Raw genomic sequence first — 23,997 nt, 5'->3', positions numbered from 1 at the left:
TGCCGCGCCGGAGGGGCGATGCCCTTTTTTAGTTCGTGTACAAGTATATGTACAGAGGACGCGGCTCCGCTGCCTCTCGTCGTCGTCTTCGTCTTCGTCCTCGTCCTGCTGCTCTTACTCGCACTATTTATTACCTTACTTGTCCGGATCGATTTCCTACAATCGATATAACACTGGAGTTGCGCTACTTCTCGACGATTGGACGCTGCCACTACTGCTGGATTCCTCCCGCGCTGCGAACCCTGACCATAAGCGAACCCAATATTCACCGCTGCAGCCGCGCTCCCTCCATTTCCCATATAAGCTACACGTTAGTGACTAGCTAGCGACGACAGCATCATCATCATCATCATCGTCGTCGTCGTCGTCGTCGCCGCCTTCGTCGCCGTCGTCGTTGCGTTGCTGCACCGCCCTTTGCTCACCGCGGACAGACGAGGCCGGCGCACTGCTAACCCACACCGCCCGCCGCCACGACGCTTGTCTTGTCTCCCATTCTTCCGTTCTTCTTTGTGGCCGTTCCGTCTGCTGGCGCACAGAGCCCCCCGTCTTTGATACACCGGCCTGACAGACTGGTCGTGCACGAGAGAGCCCACCCCACCCAGCGGCCACCTCGGAGATCCACTACTGTACCCCCCATTTTAGCGCACTTTACTTTCTCGACGTCGCACCGCCTCGCTCGCGCCGCCACAGCACGCTCGACCGACCTCTCTCTCTCTCCACGAGAGCCGACTTGAAGCGCCTGGAGTAGTGGGATCGGGGTCGACTGCACACCTCCTTCCGCCTCCGGACACCGATTAGCCTCCAGGAAGCCGAAATCGTCGAAACCCCCAGCCCAGCCTCGACTACGGCCGACCACACACGTACGCCCAAACGCTCAAACGCTCGAACGCTCGAACGCTCGCACGCACGCCCGCCCGCCCGCTCGTCCCAAAAGCTCGCAACGCACCTATCCGCTTGCACGCGCGAGCTATACCAACCACGACTCCTCCGCTCTCTCTCAACACTGCAGGCAGCCCGTTGCCTCGACTAGCCTGCAACGACTCGTGCCGGTGAGTGCCCTGCCTTTTCCTCACCAGTTGGTTGCATGATTGTCGTTGCGATCTCGCGAGTCCTGGACGACTGCCCGCGCTTGCGATCGGCGATGACGAGATCCAGCGCAAGCGTGCCCCAGACAGAAAGCAGCAAGCGCGAAGCACACCGTCTGGCAAGGCTACCCGACGACGCGACGAGTACGTCAATGCCTGCTATACCGCACTGCACTGTGCGTGCCTAGGCACCTCACTGAGCACCGCCACGGCTGGGAATTAATGCGACTGCAGCCTACCACAATTGATGAGGCGTGAGCCCAGCGCTGACCGTTCTTCTTCTTCTTCTCCTTCAGGTCCTCAGAACATACATCCCTCTTCCTTCCTCGAACATACATCGCACGTCATTTTAGAGCACGAAGGTGCCTGCTGCGGTGCACTTCAACGCCGATCGACCATTGGACAACATCAGGCCGTTGTACTTGCGACGCGCTCTCGCCCGGTCCTATCAACTCTGCCAGCACACCTCAGCCTTGCGCCCTTCGGCGAGCAGCCAAGAAATAAGGCCGAGAGAGACACACACCACATCCTATCACTCCACGCAGGAGCCACGACACGACACCATCGCACTGTCACTAGGTTGGACAGTGAGGAGAAGCGCCGGGAATACCTACTGGCAAGCGAGCGGTGAATCAAGGAATGCCTGGATCCTGTGAGTGTTCGTTTGCCTACATCTCTTCTTCGTTCCTGCCCAACCCTCACTTCACTCGGCGACAATGCGCTCGACATACGTACTCTGCCACAATGGACGGCTTCCTGTACAATGCGGCCGTCCGTATCTCGAGCTTGCACCGACAATGCCCGAACGTGAAGGCCCCCATGCTGACCTGCGCCCGTAAAGCCAGAGACAGTCTCAACATAGTTCCGCCGTTTGACAGCCAAGCGAAAGAAACCGACAACAAGCGCGACTCACCCCTTGAATTCACATTTGATAGTGGTCTAGAGGAGGACGAGATGGCGCAATCGCCATTCATCAAATCCGAGCCTGACGACTATAACAACTTCAACTCTAATCAGTACATGACGTTCACCCCCAATCACGGTCACATGAACAACCAGGCAGGCGGCAACATGAACGTGAACCCGGTGAACCTGACCAATGGCGGTGCCAATTTCATGTCATCCTCTTACATCGCAGACGACGAACTTGCCGACCTCAACATCGACAGCACTCCCCAATTTGGCGCCGACGTACAGTTCCAGAACTACTTCCCGACGCAACAAACCATGTCTAACTCGAACACCTTCTCCCACACACCCGATGGCGCTCCCATACAGTCACCGTTCAATGGCGACTTCAACTACGGGCAGTTTCGGGCAGTGCCGGGTCAGCAGCAGCACCAGTTTGGTCACAGCCTACCAGCGCAAACTCAGGGCTTTCGACAACCTCACATGAATGGCGAGCGCAAAGTGTCCGACTCGCGGTCACCTGCCACGCCCAACACACCAGGCATCCAGCACCTCAATGTCAACGACGATATCCATCCTGGCATGCAACAAATTAGCCACCGACAACACAACTCTCTTGGCAACGGCTGGGAAAGCACTCCCAGTGGTCACAGTTGGGGCGATACTTCACCGTACCCTTCACCTAACGGCCAACCACAGCACCCGCAGATTGAGGCGGTACTGCGAGGTACTCATCACCACAAAGTGGCATCGAGCCTTCCTACCAAGATGGAGCCGGGCTTTGGAGCGCCCTCTACTACGCAAGAAGCTAAGCGTCGCCGGAGACGTGAGTCTCACAATATGGTTGAGCGTCGTCGTCGCGACAACATCAACGAACGCATCCAGGATCTGGGCACACTAGTCCCGCAGCATAGACTCGAGGATGAAAAGGTGCGCAAGCACTTGCAGACTAATGCACCATTGTCGCCATCGATCGCCAACTCGGGTATGTCGCCGCCAAATGCCTCCCTGCTTGGCACCTCAGCTCGCCGAGCTGCTGGTAACATTACTCAAGGGCTGCCGCTCGAAGAAAAGGACAAAGGCCCGAACAAGGGTGACATATTGAACGGATCAGTCGCTTGGACACGCGACATGGTCTGGTTCATCCACATGAAACTCGACCAGGAACAGCGACTCAAGAAGTACGTTCAAGACCTTGGCGGCAAGTGGCCATTCGAACAAAGCGAGGAGGAGGTGCGCATGACCTCCGAGTTCTTGGAAGTCCTCACCAAGCACCATGAACATGGTGGATTCTCGGGGTATACCCGCGCTCCTGGATCTGGCCTACGAGTCCCTGGCTTCACCAATCTGAATGGTGACAGCATTGGCACTGCCGAACTACCAAACTTGACCATTCCAGCTATGAGCCCAGGTTTCCACCCCGGCGGTAGCGGCATGTCGAGTGGGATGTCCCATGACTCCACCGGATACAATTGGACCAACGATCCGAAAGAGGAAGATGAGTTTGGAATTGGTATGGAGATGCAATAGGGTCGCAACTTCACCTACCAGCCACAATCCCCTGCCCTCACCTATCCACAGTCACCGCCACCTTTATTCGACTTCGATGCACACCTCTATCCCGCCAATTTTGAAGGTTTGCCATCTACCGAAATCTAGGCTGATTGTGGCCGCAGCTGCTTGAGCGCTTAGCCTGAAGCTATTTTTCCTGCGGCACAACACCACAGAGCTGTGACCAATCGTGCCATTATGCGATAGCTGCTGTGTCAGCATGCATAGCCGCTCATGGACCAGCATTCTCTGCTCTTGCCCTCACCACTTGTTTGCGACACTCATGTCACCTCTCGGACTTTTTTTTTTGACAATTACCAATCACTATACCAGCGGCGTTTGGTTTCAACCGGGTCCAATCTTTTGGGGCTTTCGGATTCTGCTTGAGCACCAATGATACCATTTGCTTTTGCTTCGACGACTGGTTTTCTCGGCCTATCAAATGCTGAACCACGTGTTTCAGCTACACACTTGCGACGGCTGCGATTCATGCTCTTTCCAGTAAATGCACTTCTGGGGGTCTTGCATATTTGGGCGTTCAGAGAGAGAAAGGGAGAAGGGAGGGAGGGAGCGAGGTACAGGGCCAGGCGCGCGCGAGATCATGACACTGCCAACTATGAGCCTTCGTTGGTCGGAACGAGGCATTTTGCAGAAGTCTGCTTGAGTCGTCATGACGATGTTGATGAACACCCCCTTGGCTTCTCTGATCTACTACCTTACACGGATGATGGATGGATTATGAATGGAGTTTTTGCATGTCTCTGGCTGGATCTACTCAGCTGGCGGACCAACAGCTGCGTAGTAGAGCGCGGAGACTGTTTGGGGTGGAAGGTTGAGAAGATTTCGATGACTTTGTTTGAGAACGGCATGACTGGCAGGACTGATTATGCAACATCATCACACATTCACACATTCACACACCTAATGGATAGCCGAGATATCATTTCAACACTTGACCAGTGATCAAACGTGAACCCGCATGCAAGTCGATTCTCATCCAGAGCAACATAATCCCAGTCTAACACTACAGTACCACTATTCTGCTAGACCACTATAGTTACGTAAAGCGAGTATACCACCGAGTCGTCGGAGGTAGAGTACTCGAGTAGGAGGTAGCGGTTAGTGTATAGCAGCACCCTGAGGCGGTGGATGGATTTTGTTTCATTCTGAGCAGTAAGGCGTACCATGTCTTGGACTATCACTTTCTAACCAAGTATAAGGTGCCTACCTACATCGGTTGAGACACCTCCGGGTGGACTCGGTGGAGTGAGCAACAAACCGGAATGCGATCGACAGTCGCAGGGTAGTCATTCCGCGCTGTCGAATGCTTTTTAGCTTGCTGGAGCTGCGCCTCCCAGGGTCATTCATAGAGGCAGGTTAGACGAGTTCTAGCGCCCAAGCCCTACTGAGACCTCCAGAGCCTGTCATCATCTCCATATGCAAGTCTGGCGTAAAAAGGCAGTGTAGCTTGCAGCTAGCGCTGGCTTGTGGCGTACACGAGCGCTTTTATCATGAAAGACATTGCCACGTCGCATAGGTGAGACTGTTTCTGCTGTTTCCGTCGCCCCTTGCGTCCTGTTCAAAGAATACTGTAATGACTCTCAGACAGTAATCTGGCTCTGAGCTTTGAGCGCAGGTGTTGGGAAAGCCGGTAGGTACACAACCTTTCGCGCACGACGAGTGTGTCGGCAAGACAAGTTTGACCACGGCTCGTGCACTTTTTTGCAGATGTTTGTCTCAATACGTAGGGCCTGTACGCGTATCACTCGCGGCGTTTGTTTGCCTCCTGCTCGGCGTCCAGGTCCGCTTTGACCTGTGCTCGCATCGCATCTTGTGCTTGGTCTTCTGCACTTTGGAAGCCCAAGTTCCGCATGGAATCGGGTGCCATCAGGTTGCGATCCATGCGGCATTGTAGATAACCCTTGCTCAACTGGCGGCACTCTTCATCATTGACGCCTCGTTTCGACTTGATACAGCGCAGATATTGCTTCATGATGGGCTGGCATTCTGCTTCGTGATCCAAAGGAAAAGAACCACGCTCGGGCGGAGTGGGTTTGCTGAACGTCGTCCGCCCGCCTGGACCGCCAAACGTGGACATGGTGCACTGTTTCTAGTTGCTTCGTGTGGCGTTGGTGGTCGTGATGATGGTGTCCGAAGCAGGTCAGGAAGGTAAGGTAGGTAGGGAGGTGTCATGTATTGGTCGATGTTGTTGTTTCAAGTTGGTTGGAAAGAATACGGTCGTCCTCGATGGGGCAGGAACACGGCGTTTACCTACTACCTACCGGTCCTACCTTCCCTCGGGCGAGTACAACGTTGGAGGGAAGTTGCCCGCAACTAGGCAAGGGCCACGGGAGGATTTGAGTGGTCGCGGAGGCGCGGACACTAGCCGCTGGCTGCATCGCGGGTTTGTTCCTGACGCTCGTCCTAGGTTATTGACCACTTTCCACCCGCTGCTCTGCACTTTTTACACCAGCTTTATGACCTCGTTACTACCAGCAGGCGGGAGACAACATCGGAACCTTGTCAGCCAGACGGCAGACGCAAGGCACCAAGTCCACCAACCAACCAACCATGCATGCTGTTGTGCTGGCACGCGGATGATGATGATGATGATGCTGGTGATGATCTGATTACTGCTGACATCTCACTGACAAGAGGATGGATGATGAGGTATACCGATGCACAAGAAAAACTACAATGTGCATCACATGTACCTGTCGACGAGCGGGCATGACATACCCCTAGATAGTCACATCCCGTCACTGCCTGGACATGGGTCGGAGCGAACTTTGCTTTGGCTCATCTATCTATCGTTCCAATGCTCCAGGTCGAATTAGCCCGCTTCACCTGGTGCTCAGTCCGCCACTGATTCCGACCACCTGCACGCACTTCCACGTCCTACACCACACATCGGCGGCATGCCTACATGTACCTGGTCTTTGCAACATCATCGCTAGCCATGGCCTCTCATACTTACTCCAACAATCCATCGTCATGTCCATATCCGCGTCTCCGCGAAGTAATGCGTCAACATACTCAAATTAATGACAGCCTATTCTTGATGCACAGACGGGGGCACATCGCGAAGAACGCTCTCTGTCTTTCCTACCCTTCCTGCCCTGCAGCTTAAGACCTGCTCGTGCTGCTCTGCTTCCAACAGAACTCTTTCTCCGTAATTCCGGCTGTTTCCAGCTCAATCTACGCCTCCACACTCACAGTCTCAACTCATTCAGGATTTTCTGGGCCATCGCCTTGTATTGCCACGTACCTCCGTCGACCTTTTTGAACTGGATTCCATGCAAGCTGAGAAGCGGGACCTTGACGACAAATATCTCAAATTTCAGTGCCAGCCCTTCTCCAAGGTCATTTTGCACGTGCGTGCTTGTCTCGCCGGCGGCTCTTTGCGACATGGACTGTCTCGGCTGGTTTGTAGGGGGATCTTCTTCGCTATCCTCATCTGAGTTGCCGTTGGCGTAGCTAGGCTTCTGTCGCGGGGGCTTTGCCTCGTCACCTGTTTGTGATCGAAAACCTCCAAAACTGATCTTGCGCTTGTGATGGGATTCTGGTGGTGGCGACAACGGCTGTGCACCGGAAGGTATCGTCTCGTCTGGTCCCGGCTTGGGCAGTATACTCGGCGAGTGCTTGCAAGAGAACCCACCTTTGACCTCTCGATACTCAACGCCGAGATCTTGCAGCACGCGTATCAGGTCAGTGCGAATGAAGTTCAAGGGTTTGCTGCTCGTCGTGCTGACACTGAACAGGCCTTTCAGGTAGACCGGCTTCATGCTCGAACCTCCTCTTTCCTCTTTGGCGTCAACCTCATCAAGTAGCTCTGCGTCGGTCTCTTCTGGCACGTCCGCTTGTCCCGTTCGGGCCTGTTCACGACGAGCACGCCGCACCTGCATACTTTCCTTACGAGCGTGCCCCATAGACCTTGCGCGGTTTGCGAAGGTGGTGGCAGGTTTCGTCGGTCCTTCGACATCGGACTGAGCTTCTCGTATGCTGCTGGTCCGATCAAGAGATACTTTTGGCATCTCTGTACTGCCAGTGGACTTCAGCGGTGGTCTTTTTGACGACCCTTCCGATACACCTCGGCGGGTCAAGCGTCTCCTGATGTCGCTAGAGTTGACACTGACTGATCGTCCTAATCCATGTGACCGTTTTGATGAGATTGAATCTGGTGGCGTCCGGTCATTCGCCGCATCACCAGTAGGAGGTGGTATTAGGAGTTCACTCTGCTTGCTGGCGGCCGTTTCGGGACGCGTCCCTTCGCGCGTCTGACTGGTATCACGGTTCTGACTACGATCTCGCGCACGACGCATGCTGAAGCTCTTCCGGGGCGTCTCCGGGTTGTACTTATCAAGTGAGGAGGGCGGATGGCTTGGGCGCCCTGGCTTATCCCGCTTGCTGAATCTTCGCAATAGACCTCCAGCTACGCTTTCCTTCCGCCCGTGTGATGTCGGCTTTTCTGGCTCTACGATGGTTGGTTGCTGCGGGTTGGAGGCAGCATTGACACTGAGAGAACGCATATCTTGCGCAACCTCGTCCTCACCATGCGTGCGTGCGCGAGGACGCGATCGGCCTCCAGTCGGCTTCTCGCCCGCCATCTCGTAAGCAGAAGAATTGACGTGGGCAGGTGCTGGCGCTGCTAAGTCGACCATGCCCAATGGCTTCTCGCCTGGGACTGGTGGCATCCACAACGCGCCAGGATTCTTCTCCTTGGCTTCACGCTCTTGCTTTTCCATGGCCAGGTAGTAGATAGAAATCAGCGGATGAAAGGCATTGAGCGGGTCAGATCCAAGCTGAATTGCTTCTGTAGATGGGGTGTTCAAGGTGTCTCGACTGGTGGTAGAGCTTCGTCGTTTATAGAAGCTGAAAACCCCACGCTTCTGATCGATTTCTGGAGGCCCCGCCTGTGCGCGTCTCTCTTGCATTCGTATGGCCCGTTGATACTCATCGGATTCTATGATCTTGGTGAGTTGAGAAGTGATAAGGTCCGCCTCCCCGAAATCGAATCCCGTCATCTTGTCGACCACGGAGGGATCGAGAGGCAGAGTGAGAGGCTTCCTCTCCGGCAAATGACTCTCTGGAGGACCATTGAACCCCTTGGTCATCCATGGATGGGTCATGATCTCCTGCAATGTCGCACGTTCGACCGGATTGGTGGTCAACATGCGCGCAATGAGCTGTCGACACTCTATGTCTCGATTAGCCACATGCTCTGTCCTCAATTTCGAACACAATATCTTACCAGAACTCAGCCAAGGTGGGTACTCGACCACACCCTTTTTGATCTTAGCGTGCAGCTGGGGCATGCTTTGATCGTCAAATGGTACCTTGCCGCAGACCAGCACGTACAACACAATCCCGAAGCTCCATACGTCCACCTCCGGCCCGGTATACTGCTTGGCCTGAAGGAGCTCAGGAGCAGCAAAGTATAGGCTGCCGCAAAAAGTCTTGAGGGTATTCTTCGGGCTGAACAGATTAGACAGACCGAAGTCGATGATCTTGATATCGCCCGTCTTGCTGATGAGGATGTTCTCAATCTTGAGATCGCGGTGCACAATGCTATTTCGGTGGCAGTAATCCAAAGCACTTGCGATTTGCCTGCCAAACTTCCGAGCTTGCTTCTCCTTCAGTCTGCCATGGGAAATGATATAGTCGAGCATTTGTCCTCCATTCACGTACTCGAATAGCATGTACCAGTGATAGTGCGTTCGTACCACGTCACGCATGTAGCAGATATAAGGATGGTCGACCAGCGTCACTATGGCAGCCTCTCGTGCTGTGCGGATTTCCTTGCTGTGCTCTGCCCGTTCACGTTCCTGCTGTGTGCGATGTTCCTCCCCTTGGCTCGTCCGAGGCACGATTTTCACAGCAACTTGCTCCCCAGTGTCTTTATTTCTGGCCAGTTTCACTTTGCCCATGCTGCCAGCTCCCACAGTCTTGCCCAACTCCCAGTGCCCGGTCTGCGCGTCGATCGTGGTGCGCCGCCTCAAGTTCGTCGCAGGCTGCGCAGAGCGAGCGTCGCTGGTGCTGGGTGCAGGTGTAGGCTGATCATTGTAGCGCGACTGCGTCCGCGCGTGGCCGGACGCTGCTCGCATTGAATCTCCTCGCGGGGGATGGGCACGGCTGCCGTTCATGCCAGGTTCGTGCGACTCGCTCCTTCGCGAGGAGGACGGAGCATGCGGCTGGTTCACGGTGCTCTGCTCCACGTCATGGCGCGCGGCCTTGTCGACGTTGCCTCCTGAGGGTGGCCGAGCGTGGGCAGCGGACGAGGAAGGCGCCTGCGACGTGGACATTGACCGTCGAGGCGAGGCCGGGGCGGCGGAGCGATTCGACGTCGACTGTGCACGGTGCGGCAGCCGAGTGTTATCGCGGTCGGTGGTGGAAGCTGGCGGGGATGAGGAGGAGGGGGAGTGTGCAGGCTGCTGATGCTGCTGCTGCTGTTGGCGACGTGTAGAGTGGGCTCGGGGAGGTAGAGATGCTGGCGACGCGGCAGCCGACATAGTGGCTACCTTGGAGGTAGGTTAGGTAGGTATGCTGTGCCACAGTGCTAATTCTAGGCGTATAGTGGACGTCGACTGCCAGTTCTGTATTATGATCACGGTACTTCACATTACCTTAGGCGGCAGTCGGATGCCAGCAAGGTATCACTGGATGGCAGTCGAGCACTGAAACGCCGACTCGCAGGGAGTCCGCTGTTCTCACTGCACGGCATGACTACTGTCTAGAATGTACTCAGGCCTGGGGTAGCTCTAGCCCACGCTTCACGGCCACGCAGAGCAGAGAACAGCCCCCTTGGACTCCAGGTCCTCTCAATCCGAACTGCTGCGTGTGTGCTATACCTACCTCCTATGCGTGCCATGGATATCAGAACTAGTGTGAGAGATCGTGATGAGATGGTTGTTGCTGTCCTGTTCCTCCGCCAATCTGCCTGCCCGCCGGCCTGCTGGTCTGCCTGTCGCGGGTGTCATCGTCGTCCTCTCCCTTCATCTCCAGTCAGTAGTGTGGTAGTTAAGTTCGCGGAAACAATCTCGGCTGACTGACTCCTCGGACGCAGCCCCACGCAGCACGCACCTTCATCACCAGCACTGCACAGCGACCGACTGACAGTGCACCCTCTCTATACCAGCCAGAGCATGGAGTCCTCATCAGTGGCACCACAGGAGGACAGCGCAGTCATCACGCCATCGCTGGAGGCAGCGCCCGTGACCAGCCGCCTGCGCGACGGACGTAATCTCCGCCGCGTGCAGTACCAGTACCCGTACCAGTACCAGTACCAGGTCGTGTACAGAGTACGGGAGTAATGTAGTAGTGGGATATTTAAGGTAGGAACCGTAGGAGTTCGGACTGAACTCTAAGGTTCCCTATGTCGAAGTTACCTAAGAGAGGTACCCTAGCCCGAGCACAAAATGCTGCCGAAACGGGCTCGGACCGTGCTGCTATTCTCGTTTGCACCCCACGGGCTCAACGAGTAACGACTTCTTCGCCGTGGATGCTCTCGCGCGCTCTTCAGAATACGTGTCCACCTGGTCTCGGACTCTCGGTAGGGTGCATGTTGTGGCAGTTGCAGAAGGCAGAGGCAGACACAGATACAGAAACAGAGGTAGAGGCCGAGTGAGAGGCAGCGCCCAGGGCAGAGGCCTTTGTGTAGGCAGGCAGGTAGGTCGGCGCATGCACACTCATCGTGTACAACCTACAGACAGCCCGTTTGAATGATTGCTGGTGATGAAACGCAGACTCACTGCTGGGGCATGTCCTACAAGCGCACCAGAGCCGCCTTCGAGGAGCGGGAGCAGCACGATGCGGCCCCAAGCCACGCACCGTATGCCCTATTTGGCACTCCCCTCCCGGCCTTGGACGAGCACACGAGAGATGACGGCAGTTATGTCCCCATCTGGAAGCAGGAGGTGACCGATGAGCGCGGCAGGAAGAGGCTGCATGGCGCATTCACTGGTGGTTTCAGCGCAGGGTATGTTGCCCATACCACCACTTGGTGAGAGCATCGTTTTGGCTGATCGACCGCCGATAGCTACTTCAATACGGTCGGCTCCAAGGAGGGTTGGACGCCTAGTGCCTTCATCTCGTCCCGGGCGAATCGCGCCGGAGACAGCAATCGTGCCCATCATGGAAACCAGCAGCGCGTCGAAGACTTTATGGACGAGGAGGATTTGGCCGAGCAGGCCGAAGCGCAGCAGCTGGACACTCAAGATGGATTTGCAGGGCTCGGAAGCAGCAAGCAAGATGGCGGAGTACGAGGCATCTTCTCCGATCTGTTCACCACCACGGACGAAACCGTAGGCGTGAAGCTGCTGCAGAAGATGGGTTGGCGTCAAGGCCAAGGCATTGGCCCGAAAGTCGAACGACGAGCACAAGGGGACAAGACGGGCGGCACCCACCTCTTCGCACCGGAGAACACACGCATGGTCGCCCTGATACGAAAGACAGCTAAGCAAGGCCTGGGATTTGCTAGCGAAAGCAAGCTCCGCGATAGCCCTCCTGCCAACGACGATAACGAGGCTAGCGGCGACGACTGCACGATCCTCAGCAGGTCAATGATGGTGCGAAGACCAAAATCATCCAAAAGATCAGGCTTTGGGGTTGGGGTGCTCAACGATGACGGTGACGACGATGATGATCCATACGCCATCGGCCCGAGCATCAGTTACAACCGTATCGTTGGACAGAAGAAGAAGAAGAAACCCAAAAAGGGAGGAATCGTTGCAAGCCCTGTTGTCATGAATGTGGTAAAGCCTTCCGTTCAGGCATCGAAGATTTTAGGACAACGAATGGGCAAGGTCAACAGTCTCCGCAAGTGTCACGATGGGCGTTTACCACTTGATGGCTTTGTCCTCGCCACTGCCGCGCTGACCATATCGGAGAACGAATATCCACCACCTGAGGTTCCCGCAGGCTGGAAACCGGCAAAACAACGCTCAGAGGCTGCTGCTCCCAAGATGCTATATATGTCAACAGCCGATGCTGCAAAAGCCTCGACGCTGGACGCAAAGTCCCGTGCTACGCTGCTCGGTGAACAGCAATTGCCGAGTAAGTCCATTTTCGACTTCCTGACCCCAGCACAACGTGATCAGCTCGCATCAGCTAGCGGTCGCAATGATCTACCTGCCGCTTTGGGCGAGAGGGCACCCGAAGGCTATGCGCAGAGCGCCGCAGAGAAAAGCCGCACCCTCTGGGATCTCGTGCCGTCCCTAGCCAAAGAAACTGCCATTGCAGCTTTGGCACGTGGGAAGACGGGCTGGATGCCATATGGCGATGATCCGGACAAGCGACAGAGGTACAAGTACTTTCTCGAGCTGTCTGCGGGCCAGGCAGACATAATTCCATCGCGCTCGCCTGGCACCAGTCTTGAAGGTTGGGCCAACGAACTACGGGAGTTTGCCGAGGCAGCTGAAATTTTCAAACCTGCGTCGGGCTATATGGCCAGCAGATTTACTTCTGGTTCCGCAGCGCCACAAGTTCTCTCTGACGTGCCCACCCCTACACAAAAGCCTTCGTCCAAAGACACCGATCCCGCAGAGAAGGCAGCGAATATGGGAATGTATGGTCCTCTGACGCGGAGACGCGAGCCATTCTATCCTACAAGGCTGATTTGCAAGCGCTTCAACATTCGTCCACCTGCAAATCTTGCAGCTGGTAGTGCTGCTACCGAGAGTGAACAATCGGAGAACACGGAGAGACTGAACCTCGTGGGAAAGGCGAGCATAGAGAGGATGATGAGAGATGCAAAGTTCACTTCTGGAGGCACAGAAGGACCGTCGACGGTGGTCGAGATCGTCACACCACGAGCGGTGGTTGACGTCGAGAAGAACGAAGCTATTGAGGGAGTGAAGGCGGGCAAGGACGTCTTTAGAGCCATCTTTGGCAGTGATGATGAAGATGATTAATTTGCCATATTTCATGTGCCGGCTCTTGTCTCATGCGGCGAGTGCTCTGCATATTCCGTTGCAAATTTCATTGTGGTTTATACAGCTACATTATGTATAAACATCTTAGTACCTCTTCGTGACGTGTAGCTGGGTTGGTACCTTACTGCTAGCGTCGGCTTGGCATAGACTCAGGTGAATAAGGTAAGGTACCTGAGTTTCCATTGCCGGCTTCAACGCTGCCGGCAAAAAGCCGAATCTTCAATGTCTTGCACCTCTACCTAATTCTTCCACACTTTCAGGTTTGATCTGAACAGTGTCAGCTCTGTCGTCAGCTTCAGGCTTCGCAACCACAACCTCATCATCTTCTACCTTGATCTCAATCTCCTTTTTTGCCTTTTTCCTGGGGCTCCGCTCAACCGCAGATGGGCACAGCTTTTGCTTGCCCAAATCACATTCATCGCATTTTCTACCTATTGGTAGGCAAATTGTTTGTCCGAGCCCCACTAATAAATGATTTATCTCATGCCATTTCTCGCGAGGTAGCCAACTCTCCAATTCCACTCTCGAGTGCTCTGGTGTGCTCGTTTTATGCCAATGCCACAAGTTTGTGATCCTGTGCACATGGACGTCAACTCCAATGCCTTCGTCTCGTCCCCATGCTGCTGACATGGTGAGATATGCCATTTTCGGACCGACGCCAGGCAAAGACATGAGCCCCTCGATCGATTGGGGTATCTGAAGAGTAGTGGGTGGAAGGTAAGCAAGAACCTCTGAATGTGCGCACCGACTTCAGAGGCGCCTGTCTTGTCCTCACCGTTTGCGGCTCCACTGAAGTTGGGTGAGGCGTCGAGCAGAAGGGCCTATTGATACTCACATCGCCATCAAATTGTTCTTTGAGGATCACAGCAACTTGCTTTATGTAGATCGTTTTTCTGTTATGAAATCCAACGGGATAAATCAATCGATTGAGGGCTTCAGGCTGGACATGCAGGAGAGCATCTAGGTTAAAGCCACCAGGGAGGCCTTCCTGGAGCTGCTTCATAGCCACAGCGGTAACAGTATCCTTGGTCTGGGAGGAGAGCATCAACGCTACAAGGGTCTGCAGTCGCCGGTCGACAGGCGAGCAATGAGCTTCGGCGAGCGACTCACATCCCATTGTGTCTACGGGAGCGATGACCTTCTTGCGCATCAAAGCGGCACACTCGTACATCTGTTGCCAATTGAAGGGAGCTACACCACGGCCACTTTCAGCTGTTGCCTTCTCCTTCTTCACCTTCTGCTTGCCCCTGGTCTGCGCGCCTCGCTTTCTCTTACGACGAGTGTCATCTTCGGCGGCGGCGTCAGGGCTGTCAGGCGGCGCGGAGAGCTCGCTGTCATCGGTGTCGGCGGGCGGCAATGCGGGCGAAATGGTGCGCAAGGCTTGTTGTGCAGCTGCTCGTCTTGGTCGTGCCGCCAGAGCGTCGACAATGTGGGCCGTGTCTCTCGAGATGCGTGAAGTGCGCATCGTGATGTATTTGGTTGTTATTGAATTATTGTACTAGGTAAGGTACATGTAGAGGTACATGTTCTGTAAGGTAAGGTACATATTAGGTACCTCCATAGTACAGGTACCTACTGTACCTGTTGACGAATGGCTGCAGCTCAAATTTCCACGAACCTCGGCTGCTGCTGAAGCCTTCCCGCATAATGAGAGAGCACCACCATTCGGTGCTGTTGCTACCTCCTACCTGCATAAGGTGTCGGCAAAAGGGTTCCTTACTAAACTCTGGCGTGTCGTGTCTCCCGTCCGTTCTCTTTCTCTCTTCCTGGCCATCTGCGAGCCCTGGAACAACAGACACGCCTTAAGGCACCCAATGGCCTGTGACGCGGTCCAGCCGCGCTCGCTCAAGAGAAAGCGGCGCCGACGAGCAGACAAGCCCGCCCTCTCCGCCAAGCTCTACCTCGACAGCACTCTGAAAGGCGATTTGGGAGTCGTCTCTGCAGACCTCGAGCACGACCTGTTTCCCGCACGTCCGCTGGACACCGACACCAACACCGACGGCGCCGGGACCGAGACCTACTATGCTGCTTTCACGCCATGGACCCCCAATCCTTCTCCATCAGAGTCGAGCTGGACCATCCTGCCCGTGCGAGGCCAGCATCCCAAAGAGAAGGCCTTGCCTCCATCGACCATCCGCTTTCCAGTCGCTGCGCGTGGGACTCAGAGCTTAGTGAGGCTTGCCCAAGCTCTGGCACCCAACAAGACTCTGCGCCAGAATACCGCGGTCGAGGTCAGAATTACCGATGTGGTACCTCTGTCCTTGGACACTGTTTTTGTGTCCGTGGCGACAGATGCCATACAAAAGCTAGACCACGTGTATAAAAGATATGGGGACGGCTCGACGAATGGTCCTGCCCAAGTGGTGGCTCGGAGGCCAGACAAGCGTGCAGTCACAGGAGCGCCGGACGATGCACCAGCGGCAGATGCAGATGAGCGGGCAAAGTCCTTGGTCAATGAAGCTCTAGCCAATGGTCAGGTTGTGCACGTGGAGGATTTGTTGCCTTTACGAATGGCACATCCAGCTGCGCACATCCCAGCGCCTCCCGCGCGGATCCTGGCATGTGAGCCCGTTTCCCAAGGTATCATATCTGAGTCCACTCAAATTGTGATCGTGCCGTCTGTGGACAAACGGTCTAACGCTTTTGGAAACAAGGCAGTTTTGAGTCCGCAGCTCGATGAAGAGTCTGGTGACGAGGGCGCAGAAGTCTTCTTCTCTGCCACCGAGGAGAACTCTCCCGCCAAGCCCATTGTGATATCAAAGTCCACTACTGATATGTCAAATTCCGAGGACATGTTCGATTCAAGCGCTGAGGAGAGCAACTTGTCCGATGACTCCGACGATATGATCTCCCTTGTCAAGCCAGGACTTGCCGATGGACCTTCTGGACTCAGCTCTGCGCTTACCTCGGCGACCCCGCGACCTCTTGGTGCTCCAAATCGTGGAATTAGTACTCCAGGATCCGTCTTCTCTAACATGACGGCCACTACGATCAGAGGAGGACAAGCCGTGCGTAACAAAGTGTTCCGAGCACAGGCCTTGCTCGAGCGCCTTTCCAACGATCTGCTATACCCGAAGCCCGCAGTCGACGAGGACGAGGAAGCGAGAGTCTACGTGGAAGCGACAGCCTTAGCACGATTGGGCTGCTTCTCTGGCGACTGGGTCAAGATTGAGCCCGCCGAGAGTCACATCTTGCCAAGCTTCAGCGCGTTCGGGCAGCTGGATGATTCCGCAGCACATTGGCGGCCCGTGAAGGTCTACACTCTGCCTGAAAGTCTGTCGAGAAAGCCGCAAAGATACCAAGTCAATGCGAGGGCCGGTCGGAGGGACAGTATCTCCTCGCTGGTGGCCAACTCGACCAACGTCGCTACAATACATCTTTCACCCATTCTTCTGGCGAATCTTGGAGACCCGACGAATGTCAGCATGACGACCATCGCGATCAGTAAACGAGCCACGCTGAAGCGACCCATGACCCCACGGCCACTGTCCGTCTCATCTCGAATGCCGCCCATAGCTTCCGACGTCACCCTGCGCAAAGTGATTACTCCCCTCTCGACAGAGCGCTCTTTGAACAACACCTTATTTGCGAACCTGAAGCAATATTTCGAGGAGCGACAACGGATTGTCAGGCCTGGCGATTTGCTAGCTGTTCGAATCGACGAGTCTCTGGGGCGGTCCATATATGAAGGGGAGGTGGAACAAGAGGGGAGCAGCGCCAGCGCGCTGCTGGCCCAACTAGGACCCCTGAACGACAAACCAGACCTTGGCGGCGTAACGAATGTGGCATGGTTCACTATTGAAGCCGTTAACGTCGCCAATGCTGAAGACTTGGACGCACAAGACACAGATGTATGGGGAGATGCAGCGTCGATTGATCCTTCGAAAATGACAATGCGACAGTCTGGCGATGACAGGCGCAAGCTACCTCCGGCATCAAGCATCCCGTGGCAGCGTTACCTCGGCGTGCGTAAAGGGCATGCCAAGTCAGGAGTGGCCAACCCAGCAGGTGGCCTCCCTCCACTCACGCAGCCTTATATCTCGCCACTTCAGAGACGACTTCGTGAACTGCTATCAGTCTCTGTCAGTCCTCGTGCAGTCCATCTGGGAATGCCGCCTCTGACAGTACTAGTCACATCTACTCAGCGCAATATCGGTAAGGCCAGCACTGTCGCACGTGCCTGCGCGGATCTCGGACTACATTATTTCTCGATTGATGCGCACGACGTTGTTTCGGAGAGTGGAACGGGCGTGGACACTCAAGCGCAAGGCCTTCTTGAAGCGCGTTGCGAGCGAGCACTTGAATGTGGACCTGAATTCACAGCTATCTGTATCACGCACTTGGAAGTACTCAGCGGAGATAAAGCAGCTGCGTCCCTGCAGGGTGTTCTGAACAGCGCTCGGGCGCTCGTTGCCACCACGACAGACATTGACAAAGTGCCTGACTCGGTGCGTGGTTTATTCACCCACGAATTGGAAATGACTGCTCCTGACGAGGGAGAACGAGAAGGGATCTTGAGGGATGTCACAGCGGAATCTGGTCTGCCACTCGCGCCCCAGGTCGACCTAGCATCCATCGCAGTCAAGACCGCTGCTCTAGTAGCAGGCGACCTTGTCGATGTGGTAGAACGTGCGATCGTTGCTCGGTCTGAGCGGCTCGAGGCTCTCGCTCAAGTGAAAGGAGATGCAATCACGATCAGAGATATTCAGCTGGCAGGTGGTGCTGCTGCGACGTCAGTCATTCCTGATGACTTCGACGCGGCAGTAGAGCTCGCGCGGAAGAACTTTGCAGACGCTATTGGAGCACCTAAGATACCCAATGTCCAATGGTCTGACGTCGGAGGCCTGACCCACGTCAAAGACGCCGTGGTTGAGACGATCCAGCTTCCATTGTCGCGACCTGAGCTATTCGCCAAAGGCCTCAAGAAAAGGAGTGGCATATTGTTCTACGGGCCTCCAGGAACGGGGAAAACTTTGTTGGCCAAAGCCATTGCGACCGAGTTCAGTTTGAACTTTTTCTCCGTGAAAGGACCGGAGCTGCTGAATATGTACATTGGTGAGTCGGAAGCGAATGTGCGACGTGTCTTCCAGCGAGCTCGTGATGCTCGGCCGTGCTGTGTCTTTTTCGACGAGCTGGACTCGGTAGCCCCGAAACGTGGCAACCAAGGCGACAGCGGTGGTGTCATGGACCGGATTGTGTCACAGTTACTTGCCGAGCTTGACGGGATGAGTGATGGCGGTGATGGTGGAGGAGGAGTCTTCGTCATCGGGGCGACGAACCGCCCCGATTTGCTCGATCAAGCTCTTTTGCGACCTGGACGTTTCGATAAGATGCTCTACCTGGGCATCAGCGATACTCATGACAAGCAGGCCACTATTCTGCAAGCGCTGACCAGGAAGTGAGTGCTCATTCGGGCGGTGGTTGGTTGAGTTTTTTGCACTGACCACAATCAACAGGTTCACTCTCGATCCGTCCGTGTCGTTGTCTCGCGTCGCCCAAGCTCTGCCTTTTACATTCACAGGTGCCGATCTCTACGCGCTCTGCTCCGACGCTATGCTCAAAGCAGTAACACGCTCGGCTCGCGAAGTCGACGAGCGTGTCGCTGCTGTCAATCACGACCGGCTGGCTCGTGGACAAAGCACGATTTCTATCGGGTACTACTTTGATCACTACGATACGGAGCACGAGATCAATGTGATGGTCACCGAGGATGATTTCACGCTGGCGCGTCGAGATCTCATACCGAGTGTCAGCGTGGACGAATTGCAACACTACGAGCGTGTCAGGAACATGTTTGAGGGGACGAGCAAGAAAGAGGACGCGGCCAATGGCCACGGCGCATCGACTCGGAGCGTGCAGAATGGTGAGCACCTGAGTGGCCGCAAGCAGGCCATGGGGGCCATGAAGCGGGCGCAAGCGTCGGGAAGTCCCAATGGCAGTGGAGATGGCCCTATTCTGCGCAGCAGCACCGCCGACGCCGATGCAGACGACAGCGACTATATCATTCGCACTGACGGGCTGTCGTTGACGAGCAATGGCGGAGGCACGTCATCGTCCAGCAAGGGAAAAGGGAAGGGAAAGTCGCGTGAGGCAGCCAGCGATCCGGAGTGGGAGCATCACAACGATGCTGGTGAGACGGAGGATCTGTACGATTGAGGCCGCCCGTACCTTGGTGCTGTATTGGTGCTGTAAGGTAGGTAGGTAGGTACCTAGGTAGTAGGTAGGTACCAGGCAGGAGGTAGTTATATATCCGGTCGTAGAGAGTCGGACGCTACTCGGGGAAGGGAATGCGCGTTGTCGTCGCCCGAGATGATGAATGCATTATTATTATTGCCTGACCTTATACATGGCTTATGCTCCCGTGTGCACGTGCATTGTCGCGCTCGCTGTTTGAGCAAATGCGGCGAGCGAGCTAGGAGGCAGCTCCTAGGCTCCTACTAGGAGGTAGGAGGTAGTAATACCTGGTAGCTCATAGGCGGTAGAAAGTCAGGGAGGAGGTAGCAGCCCCGTGCGCGATTTCTCGTGCCCCACCACCCCACTTCTCCACGATTAGGAAGTTCGGCGAAGTTCAGCAGAAGTAGCCAAGCCGTGAGCCATAGCCGAGTGGCAGAGAGCGAGAAAAGTCCGAGTTCCCCGCACGGAAGAGGCTTGCCTGTGCTTGATTCTGGCGCGTCCACAGCGTCCAGACGCGCTGTCTCGTCCCGTGATTCCCGTCCGGGTCCAATGTTGGTCACTGGGACCGGGTCGACCAGTCGGCGCGAGGGCATTTTCACACTGTGAGCTCAGCTCGGACCTTCCCGTACTCTAGGAGGTAGTCCAGCTACCTTACACTTCCCTGGCAGGGCACGATTGCGGATCGTCTGGAACACTCTGGCCTTACCTTATTTTGCTACTACTGAAGCTGGTCTAGGAGGTAGGTAGGTAGGAGGTAGGAGGTAGGTCGGTAGGAGGGTACAGGTAGGTCAGGTACAGAAGAGAAGATTTATTGATGATGATATGACCCACTCACTCACCCACTCCCTTCTCTGCTCTTCCATTCCCGTCTGTTCTGTTCTTCGCTCCTCGACTGGAACACTTCCATCTTCTCCTCCTCCAGCTGTGGGTCTATACCAGTACCAGTGCTTGTGCCAGTGCTTGAATATCACCTTTTCCCCCCCACATTCCTCTCTTCTCTGCACCACCACCACCACCACCACCACCACCATGTTCTTGTCGTTCCTGCTCACCCCATGGGCCTTTCTGGTCGTGCCCGTGCTGTTCTATGTGCTGCCCTACCTCCGCAACTGGTCCATCCACGACATCCCCGGCCCCTTCCTGGCCAAATTCACCAACCTCTGGTACATGTACGAGTGCCGTCGCACCAGACGCTACCTGACCGTCAATGACCTGCACAAGAAGCTCGGCAAGTTCGTCCGTGTGCAGCCCGACCACGTCTCCATTGCCGATCCCGATGCCATTCCCGTCGTCTACGGCCACGGCACCGGCTTCCTCAAGTCGGAATACTACAATGCCTTTGTTTCCATCCAGCGCGGCCTGTTCAACACCAGAGATCGACATGAACACACCCGCAAGCGCAAGACCGTCTCCCACACCTTCAGCGCCAAGTCTGTTGGCCAGTTCGAGCAGTACATGCACCACAACCTCGAGCTGCTGGCCAAGCGATGGGACGAGATCAACGAGAAGACCGGCAAGGGCAAGTACACCGAATTCGACGCTCTCGAGTGGTTCAACTACGTCGCATTCGACATTATTGGCGACCTGGCCTTTGGTGCACCGTTTGGCATGCTCGAAAAGGGCGCCGATATCACCGAGGTCCAGCTCACGCCGAATGGACCACCGACCTACTCTCCTGCCATCGAAGTCCTCAACAGGAGAGGTGAAGTCTCCAATGCCGTCGGATGCTGGCCCACCATCAAGCTCTTCGCCCAATACTTGCCCGATCCATTCTTCAGCAAAGGCATGGAGGCCATTGCCAATCTTGCGGGAATCGCCCATGCTCGTGTGAATCAACGCTTGGCTGCTGCCGAGAGAGGCGAGATTGAACGTGTGGATCTGCTCGCGAGGCTGATGGAAGGCAAAGACGAAAATGGCAACAAGCTCGGAAAATCAGAACTCACTGCCGAAGCCCTCACCCAACTCATCGCGGGCTCCGACACCACTTCGAATACATCCTGCGCCCTGCTCTATCACTGTCTGACCAAGCCCGACGTAGTCAAGAAACTCCAACAGGAGCTGGATCAGGCACTTCCATCTGATGATGTGCCCACGTATGAGCAAGTAAGGGATCTCAAATATATGGATTGGGTGATCCAAGAGACCCTTCGTATCCACTCCACTTCCAGCCAAGGTCTTCCAAGAGTGGTGCCAGTCGGTGGTGCCGAGGTCTGTGGACGCTTCTTCCCGCAAGGCGTCGTGCTCAGTGTGCCGGCATATGTGATGCATCACAGCACGGAGATCTGGGGTCCAGACGCCGAAGAATTCCGCCCCGAGCGGTGGGAGAAGGTGACGGATAGGTATGTCAACCCGGGGTAGTAGTGATGATGGGCAAACGGAGAGCTGACGGTATGCAGACAAAAACTTGCGTTCATTCCCTTCTCATACGGGCCTCGCGCGTGCGTGGGGCGCAATGTGGTAAGTCAACGGTGCGAACGCCGACTGATGTGCTTCTGCTAACATGGCGTGTGCAGGCGGAGATGGAGCTGGCCTTGATTGTCGCGACTGTTTTCAGGAGATATGAATTTGAGTTGCGCCAGAGTACCCTGGAAACTCGCGAAGGCTTCTTGCGCAAGCCTCTTGGGCTACAGGTCGGCATGAGAAGACGTAACTGGAAGCAGTAGCGAGGTCAGACAGGTCGGGCATGAGCTGCGGTGTGTTGTGATATACAGGAAATGATCAAGAGTGGACCACATGTAACTAGGTTGTGCATATATCTTCTAGTTCCTGTTTGCTGCCAGTATATATTCAATGTCGCTGTTGTGGAGCACAAGGTGAAGTCCATTCACTCCTTCCTGCGCAGGTGACGACGCGTGACAGGTACCACCTTAGGCATTCGCCAGCCAGCTGGTACCGGCTCATTCGAAGAAAGACGCGCCGACACTCGTCAACTGCTCACTTCCTCCTCTTCTCCTCCTCCACCACCACCATCACCTCATTGTCTTCCTCCTCCTCCTCCTCCTCCTCCTCCTCCGTGGCCTTCACACAATCGAAGCCCAGGCCAGGCCAGATCAGATACCCGCCCACTGTTGCCAGCTCGCCACCATGAGCACCCGCCCCGTCGAGACGCCAGACACGCCCAGTGTGGATTGGGCCGAAGTCTTGACCTGCATCGACAACAAATGCAAGCTACCGGCACGTCTGACTGCCTCTTGACTGCAGTCGCTCACCCACTGACCGATACACAGGTCGCCGCTGCCATCGCGGTGGTCCGACACATCGCCAGTCTCGCCTTGCTCATTTTTGCACTCGGGGCCCTCGCAGTGGTCTATTGCTTCACCTTGACATGGCTGGGCCTCTTATGGTTCCAGGCCCATCTCCTATTGATCACCGCACAGCTTCTCAGCTCCAGCATCAGCATTTCCGCTCACCACCCGTTGCCCAGCGCAAACTCCCAGCCACCCCACATGCGGGATTCCCAGTTGGATGTCAGTAAGCAGACCTCAGGAGCTAAGGCTGAGACTGGAAGTCCAAAGTCCGTCACGGACAACAAGGAGCGATCCCGCCAGTCCATCATTGATGCCGACCATCCAATGATCGTATGTGAGCAGCCGAAGAGAGCTCCAGACTTTCCCGACTCTGGCGACTCGATCGACTTGTTAGCTACAGATCCGCAAGTCCTCCAGGATTCGTGCGAGAATGATATGCTAGCTACAGCCGAAGCGCTCGAGCAGGAATCACACAGTGACGAGCAGTCGTTGTTTGTTAACATGATGCTGAACCACGCGGATGGGGCCAAGAGTACTCGTCGGGTCCCCAATGCCACCATCCATACTGGGCGTGGAACTCTGCAAGATTCGTCACACTCGACTCGCTTTGCTTTTACACCAGAGAGTCTAGCAGAGGCAAGAAGCTTTTCTGAGCTGGTCCAGCGAGGCCCGAAGAAGGCGAATAGACCGAACAAAGCTCCCATTCCTCACAAGTCACGTATAGCGCCTAGGACTGTGCTCTCCAACGAAGCTCCAGCTCAAGTATCGATGCCCCTCTATCAACCAGCACCGCCAGATGTATGGATCCCTCCGCATAAGCGTAACACGCTCAGTGCGAATTTCCAGCAAGCTGCTGCGTCAGAGAGACATGGTGTTACCACTGATAACGATCCGAAGCCACGTCTATGGGAAGCGAGTGCTGTTCCTGTTGAAACGCCCGTACAACAGCGCCACTTGGTCGATGTGACAACGGACGCAGTTCTCGACGAGTTGGAGTCGCCACCGAAGCACCAAGAAGCAGCTCAACTGGGACTACATGCTCACTGCACGTCAACGCCTTGGTCCTCAACGCGTGCCTTGAGTGCCGGCTCGACTGAGCTT

At 55.5% G+C, this 23,997-nt stretch overlaps 7 protein-coding genes across 7 annotated transcripts; 4 read left to right on the top strand and 3 right to left on the bottom strand.

Annotated features, from left to right (window-relative positions):
- Positions 1 to 107: 107 nt before the first annotated feature.
- SEPMUDRAFT_146214 (uncharacterized protein) lies at positions 108 to 4,495 on the top strand. Its single transcript, XM_016903521.1, has 3 exons — positions 108 to 1,229; positions 1,382 to 1,737; positions 1,927 to 4,495. Exons 2-3 carry the CDS (start codon positions 1,725 to 1,727, stop codon positions 3,522 to 3,524), a joined length of 1,611 nt encoding a protein of 536 aa, XP_016765242.1. The 5' UTR covers positions 108 to 1,229; positions 1,382 to 1,724; the 3' UTR covers positions 3,525 to 4,495.
- A 195-nt stretch (positions 4,496 to 4,690) lies between these two features.
- On the bottom strand, positions 4,691 to 5,706 carry SEPMUDRAFT_146212 (cytochrome c oxidase assembly protein COX19). The gene has a single exon (XM_016903520.1). It carries the CDS (start codon positions 5,641 to 5,643, stop codon positions 5,308 to 5,310), a length of 336 nt encoding a protein of 111 aa, XP_016765241.1. The 5' UTR covers positions 5,644 to 5,706; the 3' UTR covers positions 4,691 to 5,307.
- A 626-nt stretch (positions 5,707 to 6,332) lies between these two features.
- On the bottom strand, positions 6,333 to 10,019 carry SEPMUDRAFT_77053 (protein kinase kin1). The gene is made up of 2 exons (XM_016910156.1): positions 8,797 to 10,019; positions 6,333 to 8,742 (listed from the first exon to the last, which is right to left on the bottom strand). Exons 1-2 carry the CDS (start codon positions 9,845 to 9,847, stop codon positions 6,758 to 6,760), a joined length of 3,036 nt encoding a protein of 1,011 aa, XP_016765240.1. The 5' UTR covers positions 9,848 to 10,019; the 3' UTR covers positions 6,333 to 6,757.
- Positions 10,020 to 11,048: 1,029 nt separating this feature from the next.
- On the top strand, positions 11,049 to 13,459 carry SEPMUDRAFT_160453 (DUF1604-domain-containing protein). The gene is made up of 2 exons (XM_016907895.1): positions 11,049 to 11,520; positions 11,581 to 13,459. Exons 1-2 carry the CDS (start codon positions 11,264 to 11,266, stop codon positions 13,451 to 13,453), a joined length of 2,130 nt encoding a protein of 709 aa, XP_016765239.1. The 5' UTR covers positions 11,049 to 11,263; the 3' UTR covers positions 13,454 to 13,459.
- A 264-nt stretch (positions 13,460 to 13,723) lies between these two features.
- Positions 13,724 to 14,663, bottom strand: SEPMUDRAFT_22780 (DNA glycosylase; the record flags this gene model as incomplete). Its single annotated transcript, XM_016908362.1, has 2 exons — positions 13,724 to 14,170; positions 14,310 to 14,663. Coding segments are annotated over 2 exons (801 nt in total), but the record flags the coding sequence as incomplete, so codon positions are not given.
- A 609-nt stretch (positions 14,664 to 15,272) lies between these two features.
- SEPMUDRAFT_146210 (peroxisomal biogenesis factor 6) lies at positions 15,273 to 19,809 on the top strand. The gene is made up of 2 exons (XM_016903519.1): positions 15,273 to 18,872; positions 18,931 to 19,809. The coding sequence occupies exons 1-2, from the start codon at positions 15,289 to 15,291 to the stop codon at positions 19,628 to 19,630; spliced, it is 4,284 nt and encodes a 1,427-aa protein (XP_016765237.1). The 5' UTR covers positions 15,273 to 15,288; the 3' UTR covers positions 19,631 to 19,809.
- A 715-nt stretch (positions 19,810 to 20,524) lies between these two features.
- Positions 20,525 to 22,458, top strand: SEPMUDRAFT_146209 (cytochrome P450 benzoate 4-monooxygenase). Its single transcript, XM_016903518.1, has 3 exons — positions 20,525 to 21,987; positions 22,045 to 22,105; positions 22,162 to 22,458. The coding sequence occupies exons 1-3, from the start codon at positions 20,678 to 20,680 to the stop codon at positions 22,309 to 22,311; spliced, it is 1,521 nt and encodes a 506-aa protein (XP_016765236.1). The 5' UTR covers positions 20,525 to 20,677; the 3' UTR covers positions 22,312 to 22,458.
- Positions 22,459 to 23,997: the final 1,539 nt, after the last annotated feature.

Source organism: Sphaerulina musiva, assembly GCF_000320565.1.
Source record: "Sphaerulina musiva SO2202 unplaced genomic scaffold SEPMUscaffold_1, whole genome shotgun sequence".
Taxonomy (NCBI): Eukaryota; Fungi; Ascomycota; class Dothideomycetes; order Mycosphaerellales; family Mycosphaerellaceae; genus Sphaerulina; species Sphaerulina musiva.
This window is presented reverse-complemented; position numbering and strand designations above follow the sequence as displayed.